This window comes from Astyanax mexicanus, chromosome 8 (assembly GCF_023375975.1).
Source record: "Astyanax mexicanus isolate ESR-SI-001 chromosome 8, AstMex3_surface, whole genome shotgun sequence".
NCBI lineage: Eukaryota > Metazoa > Chordata > Actinopteri > Characiformes > Acestrorhamphidae > Astyanax > Astyanax mexicanus.
Genome location: NC_064415.1, coordinates 47,209,526 through 47,233,822, shown reverse-complemented (window position 1 = coordinate 47,233,822; position 24,297 = coordinate 47,209,526). Strand labels below are relative to the sequence as shown.

General features: G+C 38.9%; 1 protein-coding gene across 1 annotated transcript in view; it reads left to right on the top strand.

Annotated features, from left to right (window-relative positions):
• The window catches only part of nrbp2a (nuclear receptor binding protein 2a), a 90,651-nt gene extending 66,888 nt beyond the window's left edge, over positions 1 to 23,763 (top strand). The window contains exons 2-18 of the mRNA XM_022677963.2: positions 209 to 331; positions 1,657 to 1,758; positions 2,570 to 2,659; positions 2,831 to 2,871; positions 4,631 to 4,725; positions 4,837 to 4,860; positions 8,839 to 8,922; positions 9,776 to 9,831; positions 9,938 to 10,033; positions 11,034 to 11,166; positions 16,774 to 16,876; positions 16,967 to 17,017; positions 17,128 to 17,263; positions 17,531 to 17,584; positions 17,691 to 17,754; positions 17,906 to 17,961; positions 18,692 to 23,763. Coding sequence (XP_022533684.1) covers positions 209 to 331; positions 1,657 to 1,758; positions 2,570 to 2,659; positions 2,831 to 2,871; positions 4,631 to 4,725; positions 4,837 to 4,860; positions 8,839 to 8,922; positions 9,776 to 9,831; positions 9,938 to 10,033; positions 11,034 to 11,166; positions 16,774 to 16,876; positions 16,967 to 17,017; positions 17,128 to 17,263; positions 17,531 to 17,584; positions 17,691 to 17,754; positions 17,906 to 17,961; positions 18,692 to 18,790 — 1,407 coding nt within the window. The 3' untranslated portion in view covers positions 18,791 to 23,763. The remainder of the gene's footprint in view (positions 1 to 208; positions 332 to 1,656; positions 1,759 to 2,569; positions 2,660 to 2,830; positions 2,872 to 4,630; positions 4,726 to 4,836; positions 4,861 to 8,838; positions 8,923 to 9,775; positions 9,832 to 9,937; positions 10,034 to 11,033; positions 11,167 to 16,773; positions 16,877 to 16,966; positions 17,018 to 17,127; positions 17,264 to 17,530; positions 17,585 to 17,690; positions 17,755 to 17,905; positions 17,962 to 18,691) is intronic.
• Positions 23,764 to 24,297: the final 534 nt, after the last annotated feature.

Genomic DNA, 24,297 nt, shown 5'->3' with positions numbered 1-24,297 from the left:
TATTAAAATCTTAAACTTAATTATAAAAGAACTAGCAGCTATTGTGTATTGATGATTGACCAACAGAGAGTAAATCCTATTTTATATTTAACTGTTTTATAATCCCATCACAGAAAATATGGTAATTATCTATATATGACTCAATGTTGTTCTTTCCTTTTCGTTTGCCTTTTCTCTTCTATGTGCTCTGCTTCTCTCTGTTGGGCAGGTGAGTCAGGGCAATGTTCCCGGCATTGAGAGCGCATCCCTGGCCATGGACACAGAGGAGGGAGTGGAGGTGGTGTGGAATGAGGTTCAGTTCTCTGATAAGAAGGTCTTCAAGGCCCACGAGGTAATGGTCGCAGCGGCGAGGGATGCACCAAATGAATGTGGCAAAAAAAAAAAAAAGGCCTTTAAGAGTTTTACATTTAGGCTATTTAATTTATGCAAGGGTAAAAAAGTTCCAGAAAGCACAATGATCTGAGAATTGCTGGCACCAGCAATACTAGTGACAAGGGAAGTTTATAGAAATAAGGATTTGGGTATTTGGCCTTCCAAACTGCTTAAATTTAAAATATTATTGCACATTTATTTACAAAATATTTGTTTTCAATATTTTAGTATTGTGCAGGTCTAATAATAATAATACTAATAATCTAATTTATGTAGCCCTTACTCTTGAATAGCTGTTGCACAGTAGATGAGCCCTCAGTCATGCTTAAAGGCTTGCAGGAAGAAAGACCCATCTGTAAAAGAGGATGCTGCTGCTCTTTCTGCTCTGCACGAGTGGCAGTGACCTGGAGGCTGGTAGGAAAGCGGGCCTGTGAAATAAACAGTGCCTTGCCCCCTTGAATTTTTTAACCTTTGCCACATTCCAGGCCTCAAACATAAAGATTCATAATTGTACATTTTTTGTGAAAAATCAACAACAAGTGGGACACAATCGTGACAAAATGTATTGGCTATTTTTAACTTTTTTTTTTTTTTTTTAATAAAAAACTGGGGTGTGCAATATTACTCAGCCCCTTTGCGCTAATACTTTGTAGCACCACCTTTTGCTGCGATTACAGCTGTAAGTAGCTTGGGGTATGAAATTTTGGCCCATCCTTGCAAAACAGCTGAAGGTCAGTGGATGGAGAGCATTTGTGAACAGCAGATTTCAGCTCTTTCCACAGATTCTCTATTGGATTCAAGTCTGCACTTTAACTTGGCCATTCTAACACCTGGATAAGTTTATTTGTGAACCATTCCGTTGTAGATTTATGTTTTGGATCATTGTCTTCTTGGAAGATAAATCTCTGTCCCAGTCTCAGGTCTTTTGCAGATTCAAACAGGTTTTCTTCTAGAATGGTCCTGTATTTGGCTTCATTCATCTTCCCATCAATTTTAACCATCTTCCCTGTCCCTGCTGAAGAACAACCGGCCCAAACCATGATGCTGCCACCACCATGTTTGACAGTGGGGATGGTCTGTTCAGGGTTATCGGCAGTTGCTCAAAATCAAATGACTCGGACTCCAGCAGCTGCTGTTCAGGCCCGTGCTGCTGTCTTTAATGGCTGCAGTGTTGTGTTCTGTATAGTGGTGTAAAGCAGTGTTAGTGAAACGATGGCAGACAGTGGCAGTACGGATTAAGAGCAGATAATGGAAATATGCTAACATTTGTGTTTCTGTTTTTAGGACAGGATCAAGGAAATGTTTGAGAACCTGATGCAGGTGGAGCATCCCAACATCGTCAAATTCCACAAATACTGGCTGGACACAAGGGAGAACCGGGCCAGGGTGAGAGCTCAGCATTTTCTACTAGTTTTCTTAATGCTTAGATTACTACATAACCAAATTCTGTGTAAAATATATTAATAATGAAAAATCATACACTACATTAAATGTTTAATATTTATATGACTTTATACACTCAGCATGGAGCAGAGTGCAACAAATATAAATGATGAAAAACATGTGAATCACATGTTCACAAAATCGAGAAAACATCACTCAAGAACATATGATTTACATGTGCTAAACAAAAAGTAAAAGCAGCATTAAGGGTCCAACACACATCTTTACTAGGGATGCAATGGTTCTCAGTATTTTATAGAATCGGCACAACACCGCCCGCTGTAAAACTGCTGGAGTGAAAACTTATAGCACTTATAAATAAAGGAACAAACATTCTAAAAACTATTCTATCTGTTATTTCAGTTTGTTTTAGTTAGGTACCTTTTTTTCTTTTAATTACTGTTTTATTAGTTTCAGTTAACAAAAATGTTATTTTTGTTTCAGTTTTGTTATTTTGTTCGTTTTCGTTAACAATAATACCAGGTTACTTGGCAATATTGTCATTACCACGCCAGAGCCCAAGAACCGCAATACGAACCGAACGGTGGCCACACTGTAGCGCTGCATCCCTAATCTTTACCAATCAGGCTTTAACAGGAAAAAAAGTCTGACAATCGGAGCCAGTTCTTAGAGACGGATCATTGGGGACCGACCCCCCTCTACTTTCAAGAACTGATTTCTACATTCCCTTAAAATTAGTCAGAGAAATAGAGAAACTGGAGTGTCTGATTGTATCTTTTTCTTCCTGATGCAGGTCATCTTCATCACAGAGTACATGTCCTCTGGAAGTCTGAAACAGTTTCTGAAGAAAACCAAGAAAAACCACAAGACCATGAACGTGAAGGTAATCATCCAGCTTCCTCTGACTTCACATGCAGTACAGTGCCCCCCTGTGGTAAAATAACAGCAGCACAATAACATCCATACATCGTGTGTGTGTGTGTGTGTGTGTGTGTGTGTGTGTGTGTGTGTGTGTGTGTGTGTGTGTGTGTGTGTGTGTGTGTGTGTGTGGTAGGCATGGAAGCGCTGGTGCACACAGATCTTGTCGGCCCTCAGGTAAGACACCACCTCTGTCCTGTAGTTTTAGTGCTGTAATTAAATCTGTTTATTAGAAAGGTTTTCTTCTGACAGAACACTACCAGCTCCCCACAAGGTACAGTACATATATGACATACAATTTCACATGTATAAAATATTATTAGCACATCTTTGATTTTTTTTCAAGAAGAGCCAAGGAGCATAAATGAGCAGATACGTTGACATGAATGTTTTTTTTATAAATTAACAAAAAAATATCCTAGAATCTAAATATTCTTCATATTTAAAAATAATTGCTCCTTAAAAGAGAGTATTGGATTAATTTTAGAAGTATATGTGTGCTAAATGGACTCAAAAAATGTTTGCCAATTATTTCTTGTGGCGGGCCTAATGCTGTGTTTACACTACTCTGTCGCGACAACGCACAGCGATATATTCCATTAATTTTCAATGGGAAGCATCAGCTCCATCACGCGGTGCATCATGGGTCAAATCTGGGGGATGCGATGCAAGGAAAATTTGAGCTGAGCTCAACTTACTGCAAAAGAATCTGTCCAACGTAATGCATCTATCCAATCAGAGAGCAGGTGTTTGCCTGATACGTGTCCTCAGTGCTTTTCAGTTCCACTTTAAACGTTCAAGAGAAGCATGGAAGAAAATCTAATCATTGCGATTTCAGGTTTCCTTGTCCTTTATGTTAAATCCCTGCTGATTTACAGGGACTCTGATTAGCATAATACAGCATGGAGAAAGGTTGCAGAGATTGTTGGGGTCTCTGGTGGGTTTTCAAAATATTAATATATAATTTAATTGGAAAAGTTTGCTTTTGTTAGCCTATATGCTGCTCACTAGACAGCATTATGACTCTCAATCAAACATTTATATTTGTAAATATTAGTGGTTTCAATTTTGTCACTACAATTTTTTGCGATTTAATTTTATAGTGAATATTTAAATGTAAATAAAAGAATGAATGTAAGAAATGTAAAATGCAATTACTGTATATTAGTGGTGGCAATTAAAATGTTAGTATATACTTGTATGTTTGAGGGAGATAAAATCAATGTTCTGGAATAAAGAATGCATGATAAATTGGATTGTAAATGTCTCTGTGTCTGCGTGAGAGAGAGAAAGAGAGAGAGAAAGAGAGATGAGAGAGAGAGAGAGCGAGCTCTCTGAGCTGGAAGTTCAGACTGCGCCGTTTAATTATTCAGCCAGAAAACAGATCATGGCGGAAGTGGGAATCAAACTTGGTGCCTTAATTAACTTGCATAAAAAAAATAATAACGCGTTACTAGTTCCAAATTAACAGCGTGCGTTAACACTTTAACGTTGACAGTTTATTAGTTTATAGGAAATAATAAAAGCTTGTTTAAAACCATTTGCCATTTATTAAAATGATTTAATTGGACAACGCAGGAAATGCCTTTGTAATGCCCACACGTGACCAGTTGGAGGGGGCAGTGCATGTATGTGCGTTGATGCGATGGTGCAGTGTAAATGCAGCGTAATGCAGGCAGACTGCTGTCATTTTTGTACTTCACATCACAGTACTTTGTACTTTACATCACAGAAACATTTTCAAATACTCTAACATGAAGCACATGTGATTATTCAGTACCAGCAGTTATAATACCCCCTGCAACAGACTTTACTATCAGGGTATCAGTGTTTGAGTTGTGTTATATGGATTCAATGATGTTCTTGCAGCTGCGCATGAAGACGATACAGTGGTCAGTTTTACATTTCATATTTTATTCCTTCTGTCCCCCCTCAGCTACCTGCACTCCTGTGATCCACCCATCGTTCACGGCAATCTGACCTGTGACACCATCTTTATCCAGCACAACGGCCTGATAAAGATCGGATCAGGTGCAGCAGAATCTTCTCCAATGTCTTCAGAACGGTGAAGTTTGAGAATGCAATGTGTTATGATTTTCTGAGAGAGGTGTTTAAAGTATTTTTTTTCTGCCTATTCCACAGTTTGGCACAGATTGTTTGTGAATGGTAAGTGCTGTTTCTGCTGATAATTAGTTAATTAATCTTTCATTTTGGTTCTGTAGATTAATTGCTAACAAAAATAATCTCAAAAAGAAGCTAAAGTGTGACATGCACACATCACATGGCTAAAAACAGGTCTACAACCATCTACAAGCCCTGGTATCGTGTCCCATTTTTTTTCAGTTATTTGGCCAAAGAATTCTGCCCTGACCTGTGGGATATGTAGGTGGGCTCTCCTACGTTGAATGTGAAATTGCTTGTCTGTTTACACAGACAATTCTAGCCAGACCCTGTGGGTGGTAATAGTAGCCTTCAATGGTTTATTCAAACCAAATCCAGTTTATTTATATAGCTTTCATCATATAACTGATTTGTCTGCACCATGCAGAGATAAGGCATTCTTTAGCCTGACAAAGATTTGAGGGCTAAAAAAGCTCTTCTGGTAACACTAGATATGCTAGATCTGAACCTATGATAATTTTTAGCTGCTGAACAAGGTGTGGCTGACAGATAGTTTTGACATTAAGTCTGATGTAAATAAGATCAGTGTAAATAAAAACAGTCCTAAGAGAAGGACCTCCCGTGTGCATCTCCAGGAAAGATGTCGCTCAGTCCAGGTGACGTATCAATGTATCACCTTTTGTGTGGGCGGAGAGTTGCCTGGAGGACCTTTCCTAAATATTTAGGAGTATTAAACTGTGACATCATGGAATGAGCAGATTAAAGAATTACTGCTTAACGTGTGCCCGAAAGTAAATACTAAACTAATACTTGATTTCCCAACCTAAAAAATGTTTAGCACAGGCAGTGTTCCCAAATTCACATAAATTCCTCTTGTGTGCTGAACATCTTCAAACATAAACCAAAAAAACTTTGTGGCATTAAGTTTTCAGTGATATAAATTTAATAGAAAGTAAAGCAGCCCCCTCTCGTGTGAGGTGGATACCATCAGTACCTGTAAGACCAGGTTTGTCATCAAACTTTAACGCGTTATCTATAAAGCCCACATGATTTTCTGCACACCACTTGGACATCCAGCAGTTCAGCAAGGAAAGCCTGCTGTAAGCTTCATCACCACGCCTCATTGGGATGGGGCCTCGGAGATCGCCTGAGCCTCTTTGATGAGTAGATAATTAAAGTGTACGTTTTGTCAATAATACATTTCTTGATGGTTCCTAAAAGAGTAAAAAATTCAGTTAATAAACTGAAATAACTAAAAAAAGAGGAGAAGTTGTTAATGACTGGTGATGCCAAACTTTTGAACAGTATTCTTCCCATCTGTTCCACCACTCTCTGCGCTGTAGCTGTGTTTATCTGTGTAGAGCTACAGCTGCTGCATTATTGAGCTGATCCTTGCTGACCCTTCCCTTGACCGCTTTAGAGAGGTCATTCTGACTGTCTCATCAATTGTGTTTACTGGCTGTGCTTTGGACAGACCCCCTTCTTATAAATATAAATAAATAAATAATGGATGGAATGTGCGTTTCTTGCTCTGTGTGTTTCTCTTTGCTCTGTGTTCCTCTTTGCTCTGTGTTCCTCTTTGCTCTGTGTGTTCCTCTTTGCTCTGTGTGTTCCTCTTTGCTCTGTGTGTTCCTCTTTGCTCTGTGTGTTCCTCTTTGCTCTGTGTGTTCCTCTTTGCTCTGTGTGTTCCTCTTTGCTCTGTGTGTTCCTCTTTGCTCTGTGTGTTCCTCTTTGCTCTGTGTGATTCTCTTTGCTCTGTGTGTCCCTCTTTGCTCTGTGTTCCTCTTTGCTCTGTGTGTTCCTCTTTGCTCTGTGTGTTCCTCTTTGCTCTGTGTGATTCTCTTTGCTCTGTGTGTTCCTCTTTGCTCTGTGTGTTCCTCTTTGCTCTGTGTTCCTCTTTGCTCTGTGTTTCTCTTTGCTCTGTGTTCCTCTTTGCTCTGTGTGTTCCTCTTTGCTCTGTGTGTTCCTCTTTGCTCTGTGTGTTCCTCTTTGCTCTGTGTTCCTCTTTGCTCTGTGTGTTTCTCTTTGCTCTGTGTTTCTCTTTGCTCTGTGTTCCTCTTTGCTCTCTGTGTTCCTCTTTGCTCTGTGTTCCTCTTTGCTCTGTGTTCCTCTTTGCTCTGTGTGTTCCTCTTTGCTCTGTGTGTTCCTCTTTGCTCTGTGTGTTCCTCTTTGCTCTGTGTGTTCCTCTTTGCTCTGTGTGTTCCTCTTTGCTCTGTGTGTTCCTCTTTGCTCTGTGTGTTCCTCTTTGCTCTGTGTGTTCCTCTTTGCTCTGTGTGTTCCTCTTTGCTCTGTGTGTTCCTCTTTGCTCTGTGTGTTCCTCTTTGCTCTGTGTGTTCCTCTTTGCTCTGTGTGTTCCTCTTTGCTCTGTGTGTTCCTCTTTGCTCTGTGTGTTCCTCTTTGCTCTGTGTGTTCCTCTTTGCTCTCTGTGTTCCTCTTTGCTCTCTGTGTTCCTCTTTGCTCTCTGTGTTCCTCTTTCCTCTGTGTGTTCCTCTTTGCTCTGTGTGTTTCTCTTTGCTCTGTGTGTTTCTCTTTGCTCTGTGTGTTTCTCTTTGCTCTGTGTTCCTCTTTGCTCTCTGTGTTCATCTTTGCTCTCTGTGTTCCTCTTTGCTCTGTGTGTTCCTCTTTGCTCTGTGTGTTCCTCTTTGCTCTGTGTGTTCCTCTTTGCTCTGTGTGTTCCTCTTTGCTCTGTGTGTTCCTCTTTGCTCTCTGTGTTCCTCTTTGCTCTCTGTGTTCCTCTTTGCTCTCTGTGTTCCTCTTTGCTCTCTGTGTTCCTCTTTGCTCTCTGTGTTCCTCTTTGCTCTGTGTGTTCCTCTTTGCTCTGTGTGTTCCTCTTTGCTCTGTGTGTTCCTCTTTGCTCTGTGTGTTCCTCTTTGCTCTGTGTGTTCCTCTTTGCTCTGTGTGTTCCTCTTTGCTCTGTGTGATTCTCTTTGCTCTGTGTGTTTCTCTTTGCTCTGTGTGTTTCTCTTTGCTCTGTGTGTTTCTCTTTGCTCTGTGTGTTCCTCTTTGCTCTGTGTGTTCCTCTTTGCTATGTGTTCCTCTTTGCTATGTGTTTCTCTTTGCTCTGTGTTTCTCTTTGCTCTGTGTTTCTCTTTGCTCTGTGTTTCTCTTTGCTCTGTGTGTTCCTCTTTGCTCTCTGTGTTCCTCTTTGCTCTCTGTGTTCCTCTTTGCTCTCTGTGTTCCTCTTTGCTCTGTGTGTTCCTCTTTGCTCTGTGTGTTCCTCTTTGCTCTGTGTGTTTCTCTTTGCTCTGTGTGATTCTCTTTGCTCTGTGTGTTTCTCTTTGCTCTGTGTGATTCTCTTTGCTCTGTGTGTTTCTCTTTGCTATGTGTTCCTCTTTGCTCTGTGTTTCTCTTTGCTCTGTGTTTCTCTTTGCTCTGTGTTTCTCTTTGCTCTGTGTTTCTCTTTGCTCTGTGTTCCTCTTTGCTCTGTGTGTTTCTCTTTGCTCTGTGTTTCTTGCTGTGCTCTGTGTGTTCCTCTTTGCTTTGTGTGTTCCTTTCAAGGATTCAAGGAGATTTTATTGTCATTCACATCACATGTGGTACATGAGGTGGAGCAAAATTGTTTTCTCACGATCCAGTTGACAGCCAAAGAGCAATTAAAAATAGATACATATAAAGATAAAATAAAATAAATAATACACAGAATAATATGAAGGATTAGGGAAGTAGCAGCAACATTAGGTCCAAAGTGCAAATTGCTATAGTTTTACTGGCCAAACTGTCCTTAATCCTTAAAGTTTGGTTCTGCTAATAAAGTTGGGCCCAGAATCGACGTAAAAAAAAGCTCAAAACATGGTTTTCGCTAGGAGCGTGAAAAGCTGCTGTACTACTGCGTGCCGCCATGTTAGAGCGTCTTTGCTCTGTTTCTTGCTGTGCTTCTATGTGTTCCTCGCTGTGCTCTGTATTCTTCTACACTGTGTTCCTAGATGTGCTGTGTGTTTCTCTATGCTCTCTTTGTCCCTTAATGCACTGTGTGTTCCTTGCTGCTCTGTGTATTGTTGAAGATGTTCCACTGTGCTCTTCCAGTTTTCCCAGAGGCCATCCACGGGAATGTGCACCAGCACCGGGACGAGCTGCGCAATCAGCACTTCTTTGCTCCAGAGTATGGCTGTAAGTTCTTGAGCAGCTCTGTCTGTTTGTCTGTCTGTCTTTTAATCTTTCTTTGTCTCACAATATACTCTCACTAACGCCTGTACACCTACTGATAATTATTTGACAGCAATGTAGTATATATATAATATATATATTTAAAGAATGCCTACTAACTTACAATAAACATTGTTTTCCCTTTTTATGATTTCTTTTTTTTTTGCATGTTTATCATTCTTAAATGTTTAAGATCATCAAACAAATTTAACACAAACATTAAACCCAAAATGCAGTTTTTAAACTATGTTTTTTTATTATAAGGCAAGAAAAAATCTAAACCTACATGGCCCTAACACTTTTTCACACCACTGTAGTATTGCAAGTCATATTATTCTTATTTTAAAACCATTTTGTGCCATATATGTAATGATAATTTAGCACAATATTAATGCATTTTACAATCTTTTAAAGAGCAATGAATGTTTTATTTTTATTTAAACATTGAAATTGAAATAGATTTTATTTTTTGACATACAGCTCTTGTATATTAATTAACTTTATTTTCAAAAATACATTGGCCAATATTGAGGTCAAGTCTATATTTTTTTACTGTAATTCATTAACATGTTTATTGTGATTTATTGTATCTTTAGGTAATGTTCACATCAACCAACAGAATGGAAAAACGAAATCTCAGTGATTTTGTTATATTATAATTTATACTGTAGAGAAAAGTAATTCTGTAATATCATCCAATTAGTTGATGAGTTGCATTGTTTTATGGCTCTATAAATAGCAGTTCTACGCTAGTTTGGCTTTTGGATAACTTTTTGAGAGACAATTTTCTAAAGGGAAAAATGTTTTCTCTGTGCAGTTGCAGAGGATGATTACTCTATTGATATTTACTCGTTTGGGATCTGTGCTTTGGAGGTAAAACACTGAGCATCAGATTTACACTCACAGTTTACCATTTACACTCTTCACATTCATCCCTGACTTTACTGATCACAACACCCTGATTCTTGCTCTATTCAAGATGGCAGTGTTGGAGATCCAGGCCAATGGAGACACTGCGGTTTCCAAAGAGGCCATTACACATGCTGGACAGTCCCTGGAGGATCCGCTTATGAGGGTAAACAAATTGTGTCTTCTATTTTATAATGTAGACTGAATATCCTGTCTTTAGCTATTCTGGTCCAGAAAGTCCAACTTCACTTGAGCATTTTATTCCAGGCACCCTGGAGTTTATAGCAAGACCCTGTAAACATTGAAATTTTCAGGACATGAATTTACTACTTCTGCTTTTTAACTTTTATGTAATTTGGGCTACAGGAAAATCATCATTTGGCGCTCTTACTTCTAATAGTGATTTAACATCAACTTTGTTTGGTCTGATCAATAACAGCAGATGTGAAAGGTGCTGTGAACCATGGTACCAAAGCAGCAAGTATTGGTCCAACCAAAAGAGCAGAGTTTCAGATTTTTAGACCAATTAAATAATGAAAGAAGTATAGGGAGTCTCCGCCCACGTAGATGATGGTGACAGGATGATGGTTTTATAAAGCAGTGTAATACATGTAGCTCACTGCAAACTCATTCATGAACATTTGTGAAACATACAGATCTGGAAAAAAATTAGATACCACTTAAAAATGTATTTGATTTTACCAAATTGAAAACCAAGAGAAAAATATGTATGTGTGTAAGGTGGAGGAGAACATGCCAAGATACATGAAAACTGTGATTAAAAACCAGGGTTATTCCACCAAATATTGATTTCTGAACTTTTTTCTTTGCATTATTTGAGGTCTGAAAGCTCTGCATCTTTTTGTTATTTCAGCCATTTCTCATTTTCTGCAAAAAAAACACTGTAAATGACAATATTTGTATTTGGAATTTGGGAGAAACGTTGTCCGCAATTTATAGAATACAACAATGTTGTTCATTTTACTCAAACATATACCTTTTTAATTCGTAGTCTCTTCTCGAATGGGTCTGTTCTTATAGCTTCTTATGATCTGTGAATCTTTAGATAAATGATCATCCAGTGCTATTAAGCAGTTAATGAGATAAATTATTAATTGTGAATTATTAATTATTATTGACTTGTCTGTCTGTGTGGATGTATGCAGGAGTTTACACAGTCGTGTGTGCGCACCGAGGCCAAGCTGAGGCCTACAGCTCATGACCTGCTGTTTCATAGAGTGCTGTTTGAAGTCCATTCCTTAAAACTGCTGGCAGCACACTGCTTCATCAGCAACCAGTGTAAGTGGATTCCTGCATCAGGAGCTTGTAGTACTTGCTTTCGGTTCCAACCAGTGAAATCTCCTGTGCTTTACCAGAACAAAAGCAGGCCATCTCAGGATCAGCTGGTCGTTGTCTGTAAACTAAATTTTTTAGGCAGCCTTGTTCAAAAAGTAAAACTCTCTGTATTAACCTCTGATGTTTCAAAAAGTGATTTACTATTAAATCTGATCTGATTACAATAGACTAGATTTAATTGTTATTGATAAAGGACACATACAGTTGCAAGAAAAAGTATGTGATCCCTTTTGGATTACTTGGATTTCTGCATAAATGAATCATTAAATGGTTTCTGATCTTCATCAACAATAGACAAACTGTACAGTCTGCTTAAACTAATACCACGCAAAAAATACATATGTTTGCCTTGTTTTATTGAACACAACATGATAACATTCAGAGTGAGGGGTGGAAAAATATGTGAACCTTTGGATTTAATAACTGGTTGATCCTCCTTTGTCAGAAATAACCTCGACCAATCGTTTCCTCTAGCTGCAGATCAGACCTGCACAACAGTCAGGAGGAATTTTGGATCATTCCTCTTCACTAAACTGTTTCAGTTCAGCTATAATATTCTTGGGATATCTGGTGTGAATCGCTCTCTTGAGGTCATGATGCCACAGCATCTCAATTGGGTCTCCAGAAGAGGTATTTTCTTCTGTTGAAGCCGTTCAGTTGTGGATTTACTTCTGTGTTTTGGGTCATTGTTCTGTTGCATCATTCATCCTCTGTTGAGCTTCAGTTGGAGGACAGATTCAGTCTTTTCTGCCAAATATCTAGGTAAACTTGGGAATTCATTTGTCCGTTGATGACTGCAATCTGTCCAGGCCCTGAAGCAGCAAAGCAGCCCCAACCATGTTTCACAGTTGGGATGAGGTTTTGATGGTGTGCTGTGCCTTTTTTCTCCACACATAGTGCTGTGTGTTCGTTGGCGTAGGAACCTGGGGGAGATGGACATGTCCCACCCAATATCAGAAACAGGTGGATTTGTCCCCCCCAAAAATGATACCGCAGAACAGGGGCGTCGCCAGAAGCGAATCGTTTCGCTCAACTCAGCTGTATTATTAATGAGGGGACAGGCCACTGAGCGCTGTGTTAATGGGAAATCTCTTAGCGCTAATTACGGTGCTGGTTCAAGGATGAAGTTCTGCCTTTCAAGACAAACGGCCATTCAGCTCGCTGATTTTGTGGAGCTGTGGAGGATTTTTTACGTAATAAGATTCAGCAGGGTGCAGCGAGCAGACGTTGAAACATATCTGGATGTACGCCAATTTTTCTAAAACAAAGGTAGCGGAGCTAACCATGTAAACTGTGATGAGATCATTTCTGATAGTTGCCTAAAATCTCTGAATGAAAACACACAGATTAAACCCACTATGTGATTAATAAAATGCAGTTTGTGATTAGTCATTGTGACTTGTAGACTAGGATTGCAGGATTACTGTAAATTACAATGAAGAAGAATTCTTTTAGCTAGCTTAACTAGTTGGCTAGAACCTGTATGTAGTGGATCACCAAAATTCAGTACAATACTTTATGTTGGTAGTTTAAAGCTGTTTCTTAACCCTGATCACTAAACTAAAAATAAGTATTTTCCACAGGATCCAACTGATCAGCTAATAAACAATCCTTTACTGAGTTTACCTCAATCATTATGTATATCCAGCAGTGTATTAAACACATCATACCACCACTTACTTTATTAAAGTGCCTTTAAAGCAGAGAAAGCTCTGGAACAGGGGTCAGCAACAGGCGGTCCGTAGGCCAGATGTGGCCTGCAAGCATGAAACATCTGGCCTGTGAGGTTGTTTGAAATCAGGCACGCGCAGAGGGGGGTGGAGGGTGCTTGGGTCTTAGTGGCCTTACCGCTCTCTACTAAATTATTCCTTCAGCACCACCACCCCCGCCCCCCATTCTCAACTAAAATGTTCTGTCAGCAATCCCCCCCAATATTCTGTAAAATGCCTCTCTGGCCAGATATTGTGTAAATTGCTCCTCTGTCTCTCTGTCTCGTTCGGTGTGACTTTAGTTTCTGTCCGTTCTCGTCTTTCCGCTTGTTCTTGGGCTCCCTTTCTCCTTTTAATGGCAGTTTTTCATGGCTGTGTCTCAATTCACTAGCTGGGGCAGCGACAGTGTTTTTGGGCCACAAGCCTGAGGACCCGGATTCGATCCCGCGTGAGGAGCGGTGTGTTTATTTGTACTTTTTCCTTCCCCAATCACCACTCAATGTGGAGAGTACTGAAATGAACTGAACTGAATAGGACTGATCAAAAGAAAGAACAGGTTAAGAGAAGCAAGATTATGCATACAAATATCTGAGTCATTATTAAAGAGTATTAATAGTGTAGTCCCCTTAAGACCAATAATTCTTTCAATAATTAGTTTCATTGTGTCATAAAAGGTAAAAGAACAATTTAGAATGAAGTGAATTGTTTATATTATTACATTGTTAAATGAAATCCATTGTTGATGTACTATTTTGCCTACTTTTAAGAATTTTTACTATTAAGAGATAGATTTACTAATGGAATATATCTGATCCTTTAGTAAAAGCTCATGATACTAACAGACTAGGAGGGTTTGTGTTATCTAACGTTTATATTAACTCCTGCCCAAAATCTCTATGAAACGTAAGATTACATTCTTTTACATAACATCACCATCATAAGAAGTACTTTTAGTCAAAAGAAAGATACTTTTTTAACCCTTTCAGCTTCATGCAAGTCAACAATTCTTAACAAAGGTCTTCTGAGAGTTGATGAGAGGCATGATTCAAATCAAGCAATGCTTATTAAGAACAACAAACTCAAAACTGGTGTGTGTTTTTTTTTATAGGGCAGGGCAGCTTTAACCAACACACCCAATCTCATCACATTGATTGGACTCCAGGTTTGTTGACTCCTGGCTCCAATTAGCTCTTAGAAATGTCATTAGCCTAGGAGTTCACATACTCCCTCCCCCTGTTAACATGTGTTCAATAAAACCATACAAACATATAATTTTTGTGTGGTATTAGTTTAAGCAGACGGTGTTTGTCTATTGTTGTGACTTAAAGATCAGGACACATTTCATGACCAATTTATGCAGAAATCCCAAAGGGTTAAAACTGCACAAGCCAATAAAATACTGTAAAATACACAACACCGAACCCCGGGAGCCAGCAGAAGAGAGGGGCCAGGAAAGACAAGAGACGAGACCGTGGACTGGACGAGAGACTGAGCAGGGGAGTGAAATGTAGACTGGACAGGGGACTGGAACATTGACTGGACATTAGACACCAACGGGGACTGGATAGGAGCATTGAGCATTATACCAAACTGGACATTGAGCATTATACTGGGCACTGAGGACCGAGTCTTCGGCAGTGTACTTCTCCAGCACGTCGGAGGAAAAAGGGGTTAGCCGGATAGCCAACCTGGATCTATACCCCGGGTTACTTGCAGCATCCATGATAGCGGTCGCTTCTACTGTCATGACACGGGAGCACAAACAGGACATAAATGCTGCTGAAACAGATGACAAATGTACAGGAACTGACAAACTAACACTGAAGACACAGGGGCTTCAGTACACACACAGGGCAGGAAAGAATACAGGTAACACCTGGGGACTGGTAATGAGGGGGCAGAGCTACAAATGAACACAGGTTAAAACAGTTTAGGAGGAGACACGGAGGAACATAGGACCACATGGAAAAATGACAGTCACGGAGGAGGAAAAGGTAAACAAACACAAAGAAATATATAAATATTATAACACACGCAATTAATTTGAAAGCAGAAATACATTTTTATTTGTTTTACGCTAATTTATTTTCGCCACCAAGTTGGACCCCAACTTCTACTGTAATCTGCCTGCCCCTCTCTAATGCACAGATTTTTTTCAGGTATCAGATATACTCCTTTTTATTGAGCTAAACTGCTGATAAGGTGCAGTTTAATCTGGTATGTTAGCCAGATAGCGCTATTGACCACAGCTATGAACAAACGCTGTCTCTACACTGTCTCTTCTTTGTCCTGTGATCATGTTCCTGTAAAGCTGCTTTGTGCCAACACCAGTTGTAAAAAGTGCTATACAGATAAATTTGATTTGATCTGATTTGATACTGTGAGAACAGAATCAACCCACAGACCAGTCCCAAAGACCTACATCATCATCTTACTGCAGATGGAGTCACTGTGCATCGATCAACTATTCAGTGCACTTTGCACAAGGAGAGGCTGTATGGGAGAGTAATACAGAAGAAGTCTTTTCTACTTACACGCCACAAACAGAGTCGCTTGAGGTATGCTAAAACACATTAGGAAAAGCCAGCTTCATTTTGGAATAAGGTGCTGTGGAATGATGAAACTTTTGAGTTATTTGGAGCACGGTATGCATGCCTGAAAAAGAACACAGCATTCCAAGACAAACACTTGCTACCAAAAGTAAAGTTTGGTGGTGGTTCCATCATGCTGTGGGGCTTTGTGGTCAGTGCAGAGATCTTGTTAAAGTTGAGGGTCGCATGGATTTTATTCAGTATCAGCAGATTCTCTTGTTAATATTTATATTATATTTTACTGGCTACCTCAACAAGACAATGACTCTAAACACTGCTATCTAAAGTATTCATGCAGAGGAATGAGTACAACATTCTGGAATGACCTCAGTCCTCAGACCTGAATATTACTGAAAATCTGTGATGTGACTAAAGCATCAAGAACCATTAAACCTGACTAAACTGAAGATGTTTTGTAAAGAAGAATGATCCAAAATACCTTCAACCTGAAGCCAGACTCTCATTAGAAGCTATAGAAAGTGTTTAGAGGCTGTTATTTCTGCAAAAGGAGGATCTACTAAATATTGACATTTCTGTTGGAGTGCCCACATTTCTTCATCTGCGTAATTTTGTTTAAAGAATTTTTGTACATTTTCTATAAATCCTATAAACTTATATTATCACGATATGATCTATTTAACTGAAAATACTGATCCCAACAATCAATGATTATATATATCCTGTATAATGAATGATGAATGTACAGTGAGTTACAAACTCATGTATCTGTCTTCCTGGTTCTGGTATCCTTAAGTCAAGTCAAGTAGTTTTATTGTCAGTACTGCATATGTACAGGACATACAGAGAATTACATTACTCTCCTTACCAATTTTACAGCAGGTACAGATAATAGATATAATAAAAGAAAGAATGGGAGACACTATGTGCACAATACAGCAGGGACACAAATAGACATACATGAGACAGAAACAAGGTGCAGTAGTGGTGGGGGTGAAATAAGATATATAAATAGAAATAAAAAGATATACGATATATAATATAAAAGAGTGGGAGACACTATATGTACAATACAACACAAGGTCTTGCTTTTAATATGAGACTCGTTACGTTATTGCCGGTGATGTGTTACATTATGCAGTAACAAACACAGTAAACCTGCACATGTAAAACAACAAGAGAAAAGTCCTGTCTTTAGTGGAGTGAAACCTTAATCAGAAAAGTTTTTTGTATTGTTTTTAAAAACACAGTACTGTCTTTTATTAACATCTGATATGTCCTCATTGGAACAGATTTCCTCCCTGAGAACTGTGTGGAGGAAAAGACCAAGTCTATTGACCCAAATGGCATCATGGCAGAGATTAATCATAGTGACAGGCCTGGAATCCAGATAAAGTAGGTTTCTATCTACCTTTGTCTCTCTGGATGCATTTTTGTCTCCATAATGGAGTTCTCTCTCCTTACTGGCTTCTCTTTGGTTTGAAGGTACTCGCATGTCTCTCCGCTGGAGTTAGACAAGTTCCTCGAGGATGTTAAGTAAGTGCAGGAGTGACTGGGGCTGGAGGACATTTGATCTTTACATTTTAATGGTATTCAGTGTCTTGCTGGTGTAGATTTAAGGTTGCAACCCTGTACTGTGTGACCAGGAACGGAATCTACCCCCTAATGAACTTCGCCTCTCAGAGGCCACATCCTATTCCCCGGTCGCTGTCCCTTTCCCAGGAGCACATGGAGACGGTGAAGACTCCAACCCCAGAGCCACAGGAGACTGAGACTAGGAAGGTAAGAAAAATAGATCAACCAAGGCCACATACGCTAATAAAATGTTGTTTCTACAACAATGTATAACACCAAAGCTTTGGTGTCCGTATACTGATTTTAGTTTGGAAGAGTTTCTGTTGGATCATTAGTGGTGAAATGTTAGGAAGGGTAAAGGGCAGGTGGAATTTTAAAATGTTGTTACTATAAAAGGAAAACTGTGGTGTTTGTATGATTTCAGCAGTGTGCCATCAGATCCAGTCAGTTTATGTTTTTATCAATTTGGTACAGGTGGTCCAGATGCACTGTAATTTGGAAGCTAATGAGGAGGGAACCAGAAGTCACGTGAGTACCGCAATCCTTACTGCCTCACTTTCACACGTTGCTTATAGTACATCTTTTAAGCGAAAGTGATCTATGTTTATTTACTGTTCATCCTCTTCCTCTGCAGCTATCTCTCTTTCTGAAGATGGATGACAAGCTTCACCGGCAGCTCAGCTGTGATGTTCTGCCCAGTAAGTTGGTCTGTGGGGGTATATTTTGAGTGTATAGAGGAATATTTAGCACATTGTGTTTTCAGTTCTCTGCCAGGTCAGAAGCAGTACGGTCTCAGTAGATGTTACAGTAGATGTTTTGTAAGAGCTGATACATAACTGTGTTTTCCAGCTGACCGTCCCAAAGATTTGGCCTGTGAGCTGGTGCACCATGCATTCATTAGCGAGGTGAGTAGAGGGAGGTTTTTTTGTGTTTACACACATCTAACTCTGGGTCATCTTTACTCTTGGTGCGATTTTTGTCTGGTCTGAATACAGTAACCACACCTGAGTTGGTCTTGGTCCGGTCCCAAATCAACACACAATCTGATTTATTAATTTAACCTGATTTATTAACTGTAGAAAATTACTACAGTTGATAATGAAAGCAGTCTTTGCTGCTGCTTCATGCTAAATGCATGCATTCTGTACAGAAACCTACCTACCTACCTACCAACCAGTAAGTGAAGAGTACATTCTTACATGGTTTATTATGACATATATTAGAGCACACAGATTCTTCACTGCGTGAACAACCGACAAACCCAAAATAAATCTAAATAAACACTCCAAATGTACAAACTTAACACTTAACAAAGTTAACACTATAGAGTTAACAAACTCACCACCCATCTCAATGTTTTAATTATTATCTTAAATTTAAGCTCTGAAGAACAGAGCTTGTTTGTTTACATTACTGAATAAGTGAGTAGGAAACTGCATTTTAAGTCATTCCACAGTTTTACAGTGAAGTAAATTCTAAATGATTGTGACCATTCCCTACTAAAAGAATCATTAAAAAAACATTGAAGACACAGAATTCTTGGACCCCAGAAAGATAATAAATACACTGTGATTTGGTGTGTGTGTGTGTGTGTGTGTGTTCTAACCAATACATGGTTGATTTGATGTTGTGCAGGAAGACTGTGAGAAGCTGGCATGTTTTTTGGAGGATGCTCTGGGAAAGCACTGGGCTGGAGCTTCTGCTTCCTCTGCCGCCATGGTGATTTTGCACTGAGCCCCATCAGAACTCCACTGTGAAGCAGAAGAGATGGCCGGAACCGGCCCAACTGCGAAAGAGCACAAAACCTGGAGAGAAGAGGCGGAGCTGAAGAGCGACTGAAAGCAACACAGCAGGGAAGTGGAGAAACATGTCTGTGAGGAAGGCGGTTTTAGTTAGAAAGATCCATTCAAACACCACAGAACCAAGGGACCAATGGCCTAATATCATCTGAGTGGGAGATCCCCACAAGGCAGCAGGCTTGTGGTTAAATGGCCAATGGAGAGCCGTCCATATCTTCTTTGTGTGATTTTTAATTTTTTTTGGGTGTCCTTTATGCTGTCCTTTGGGAACACCTGTACTCCATCCGAGAAGCTTCTGGCAAGGAAAATGTGGCACTGGAAAAACAAAAAAAAAGGAACAAAGAAAAAATGGAAACAGGAGGCTAGTGGTCCAAAATGTGTAGTTGCTTCTCATGAGAGTGGCAGCCCACATGTTTTAAATTGTCCAACATTCTCATTGTATTTTAAGTGAACCTGCAGTAGATATATATTTATTGTTTTTAGTCGAACTGTTTAATGGATTCTGCTGAGAGAAGTCTTTCAACATGCTTAATATGTCTACATACAACATGTTTTTAAGTTGGAAATAACTCTTTTGTTAGAAGAGTTGATGATGAGCTGATGAATGTGTAGGACTGTAGCAGATTCCTGCTGACACTAGTTTATATTATCTTTCCCTGAGGCTAGAGATATACTTGCAGTTAACTACATAACCGCGTATGCATTATGGCTGCTTTGTGTTTTCTATATTCATTTGGAATTTAGGTTGTGCATGTCATTTAGAAAAGAAACTTGTAAAAAGTTTTGAGGAGCAACTGTGTAATTTGTCCTCGCTGCTGCACAACTTCAAAAATGCTGATCAGAACAGCTCGTAAGACTAGAAGTTGTTTTAGAAGTTGATGTTTTAACATGAATATTAAAATGGAAACAAATCTGGAACACTTTCTGCACAATTCAGCAAATCCCAGAGGAACGGAGCAGGGACCAAGTTGACGAGTGTTTTAACTAGTAGTCATCAGGCCCCTGAGCTGCCCTCACGTCGTATCTTCTTATATGTGTAGCACACAGGCCAAAATGTGAACGTATGCATTTACAATGCAGCCGGTCATCTATGTGAAGACATTGTCAAACATCAAGTATATATCTAGCTTTGGAACTGAAACCACTTGCCATTCATTTAGACTGGTTCTTACAAAGCAATAAGTGCCTGAGTGAGAAATGAATGTGTCAAACATGCTCTGTATGGTGTCCTCCTGTGTCACTGCCATTACTCCACATCAATGACTTTATAAACATGGATGCTGTGGTTCTGCTTCAAGCCATTCTATAAAAATGAAGTAAAAAATGTCTGCTATGTTATCAATTTTGCAACCAGAATCTGAGCAGTAGGTGGAGCCAGATTGGCTTTTGAGTTTACAACGCAGACTTAAGGACTTAAGGAAAACTGATTTTTAGGGGAGGAAATGTAGCAAAATTTAGCATTGTGAATACTAACTGTTGGAGTTGGACACTGGAGATGGAAATACAGTTTAGAGGAGAAAAGTGAAATGGAAAACGGGCAGGACTGTTTTGCTTTGAAACATATGAGAATGGGTGGAGCTACACATTACACTGCAATCAGTCAGCAGGGGCACTAGACCTGTGGTGACTTCAGTTTTGAGAGACATTGCGCTGTACATGCTTATACAGTCATCAATGCAATTGCTTATATACAGACTTGTGGCTTCTTAAGTTCGCATACATTTGTATAGCGTGACAATAATAGTTACTCCTCAGACTTGGTGTGTGTGTGTGTGTATATAAGAGAGATGCTCTTAGTGCTGTCAGAGCATTAAGAGCACATTAAGTGCAGCTGCAGCACACTACCAAACATCACCTTAGTAGCACCTATTGAGACACATGCTGTCCTCCCAGTCCACACTGCACCCAGATTACTGACGCTGTATCTCTGTCCTAAACACTCCCTCTCCAATAATCACAGCGAAGCACACACAGACATTTACACTGTCAGTGAGCACACATTACAGGTATTTAATCATAATAGACAAAAAATCAGAGCTCAGCTAATCACACATTGTCAGTACACCTGCACTGTAACACATTCTAACACAGTTAAATGATTTTTATTAAGGCCTTAACTAAAGTCTGAGCAACAATACATCTTTACAATACAACAATACAAACCAAAGAAGCAAGAAAACATTTGGAGAACTGTGCTACCATTTCTGTTTAGAGAAGCATGAACAAATGTAACATCAGAGGTCCGAGGTCGCATGACACCCATTTATATCAGAAACTAAATAAGGCAGCTTTCAAGAGGGCAGGCACCTGAACGCTTCCTCACCCATCACTTGCTGGGGTGTTCAGATATGTAATATGTAACACCTGGCTATGAAGTTTAAAGCTCTATGAGGTTACCAAACCAATTTTGTGCTTCAGTAAAAAGTAGTTAGGAGTATTCAAATCAATAAAATGATAAGGGTGCCCATACTTTTGCACCAGTCAAATTTTGGTTTAATGCATATTGCACCTTTTCTGTTGGTACAATAAACCTAATTGCAATCCTGAAATATTACTGTGTCCATCAGTTATTAGATATATCAAACTGAAATGGCTTTTGCAAACACCCAAATATTTACAACTAAAAATGATTAAGATTAATAGGGGTGCCCAAACTTTTTCATATGACTGTATGTCCAATCACAGATTGTGACACAAATCATCCCAAACTGGAGGAGTCGCTCATGTTTTCAATAAAACAAATCAGCTCAAGAGATGAAAAGGTTTAGGATTGACTCCACATGCCGTTCAGCTCCTGGTCAGCAAATCAATTTCAATTGCAGCATTTATTAGAAGGGTAAAACCAGGGTTTTGTTTAGTGTGTGTCTGGTCTTACATGATGTGTGTGATCTGCTGGGTAAAAATCTAATAGGAATCACTCCTCTGTAGTTTAAAAGGGCTGTACTTACTTTCAGCTTTTACATTAAAACAGCAGTATTTTAACTTTTTCATGTTGCATAAGAGTGCTGTTTACATGCTTGTAACATTGCAACGGAACCGTGTCAATGCCAAACAATATTACTGTCTATATTAGAAAAAGCCCAACCCAATTCCTGATTCAGTACTTTTACTACACTCTGCATTAATACAGTCTTGTGTTTGTAAATCAGTGTTCATTATGTATTTATTCCGGTCATGCTGTCCATTGTGTTACAATCTGTTTAATCCCAGTGCAATTGGAATTGTTTTAGCTGGCACACCTATTCATTCTACAGCAGTTCAGATGTAGCTTGTAAGTATAGTGTGAACAGCCTAAAAAATAACTGATTTGGGGAGAATATCACACCACTTATACCTGCTGTAAAAAATATTTATTAAATCAACCCAAGCAAAATGAAAATGATATAGTTCTGTTATTTAACTAAAACAAAATGAATAAATATATCTAAATCCAAAACTGTATGACTAGTGTAAAGATGCCCTCAATAAGCACATTTATTTTAGAAGAGCAAATCCATATTCATCTTCAATCTATAGTCCTGTATAATATACGAGCTACAGTATCAGTCAAACTTTTGACACGTCCTATCTTGCTCTGTGTTTTTCTTTATTTTTTATTTTCTACATTAATATTGAGTATTGAACATTTCCTGAGGTAGAACCTGGAATGACAATCCGATGGACAAGTCTGTTCTAACATGACTGCCCACCAATACACAAAGCAAGTTTCATAAAGGGATAAGTGATTTTTGTGCGGAAGAACTTGACTGGCCTGCGCAGTGTCCTGACCTCAACCTGATGGAACAGCTTTGGGACGTCTTTTGTGATGCCATCTCGTCAAACATCAATGACTGACCTCACTAATGCAGTTCTGAAAGAATGGTCAAATTGTTCGGAAACACACTCCAAAACCTTGTGAAAAGCCTTCCAAAATGAATTAAGGTTGTTATAACTGTAAAGGGTGGGCTGAGATCAAGAATGAAATTACACTTAAGTTCATATGCGTGTGAAAACATATGAACAAATACTGATGACCGTACAGCATCTTCTTTTATAGTTTTGATGTCTTCAAATATGTAGAAGATTACATTACATTACATTACATTACATTTGGCAGACGCTTTTGTCCAAAGCGACTTACAAATGTAGATAATAAAAGTAATGAAAAGATCTTGAATGAAAAGGTGTGTTGAATCTGTTGACTGGTACTGTATGTTTTTGATTAATTACATTGACAGAAACACGTAGAATGAGAAATGTCTGCTAATGAAGCAGGGTTTTTCAGAGGAATGCTGGGAAATATCCATCCGCTAGCCATGTTTTCAAAATGTAAAGATAAGTTTGCTATAGGAAATCATAATCAAAAGTACTTGATGCTGTGTAACTACAGCAGTTAACCTTTGGCTGTTTATGACTGCACTACAGCAGTACCTGACTGGGTCTTCCAGGGTCCTTTTACACTTTTACATTGGTTCTTGAAGACATCCGTTATTTGTACAGATTTGCTCACATGCCAGTACATGTATGATATTGCTCCCATGTGGGAGGTGCTGAATGAGACCAACATCGATCGAAAACAAAGTGGGAGGACACATGGCCGTCTCTCCGTGGTGATGTAATGACCCATGTCATATTTCTGTCTTGGACATTGTGCAAAACATAGACTATAATCTGCTCATGGTTTAAACAGTATATAAAGAAATATTTATAAATATATTAAAAAGGAATGTTTGTTCAGTAACTTTTAAATGCCTGCACCCTGATTGGCTGGTGTCCTCCTCTGCTTCAGTCAGGTGGTTTCACTGCACATCTTTCTTTCTTTAATCCATACAATGATTTATTTGTATTTGTGTTGAAATGCTAACAATGGATTAACATGAATTACAATATTATACAAATAAAAAACTGATGGAAGTATATCTGGAAAAATATTTTTGCATCTTTTTTTTGCACAAGTTAGATATTTTATTACATTCAATTTTATAGCAACATTCAGAATATATATTCTGTATTGACTAATACCACTTACAACTTTACTGTACACAACACAAGCCTTATGTTCATCATATACATCATATACACCAACAGGTTCTACAATACAGAATTACTGTATTCACTAATACAGTAAAACACTAATACAACTTTACTGTACCAGAGATGCTCACAAGTCTTTGGGCAGGAGTCCCAGTCAAGTCTCAAGTCTTTGATCACGAGTCCGAGTCAAGTCTCAAGTCTTTGATCATTGCATTTGATGAAAGTCTAGCAGCTCCTCAGTCAGACAACAGTGTCAGCATGTAAATCGCATGCGTTTTCCTACAGGACAAACCATTCAAAAGTGCAGATGAACCCATTCAAAATCACACAGTGTCTGTCTGGATTAAAATACTTAGGTACAGCTATTAAATTAATAAATCAACATTCAATAATCAAATCAAATTTATTTGTATAGCGCTTTTTACAACT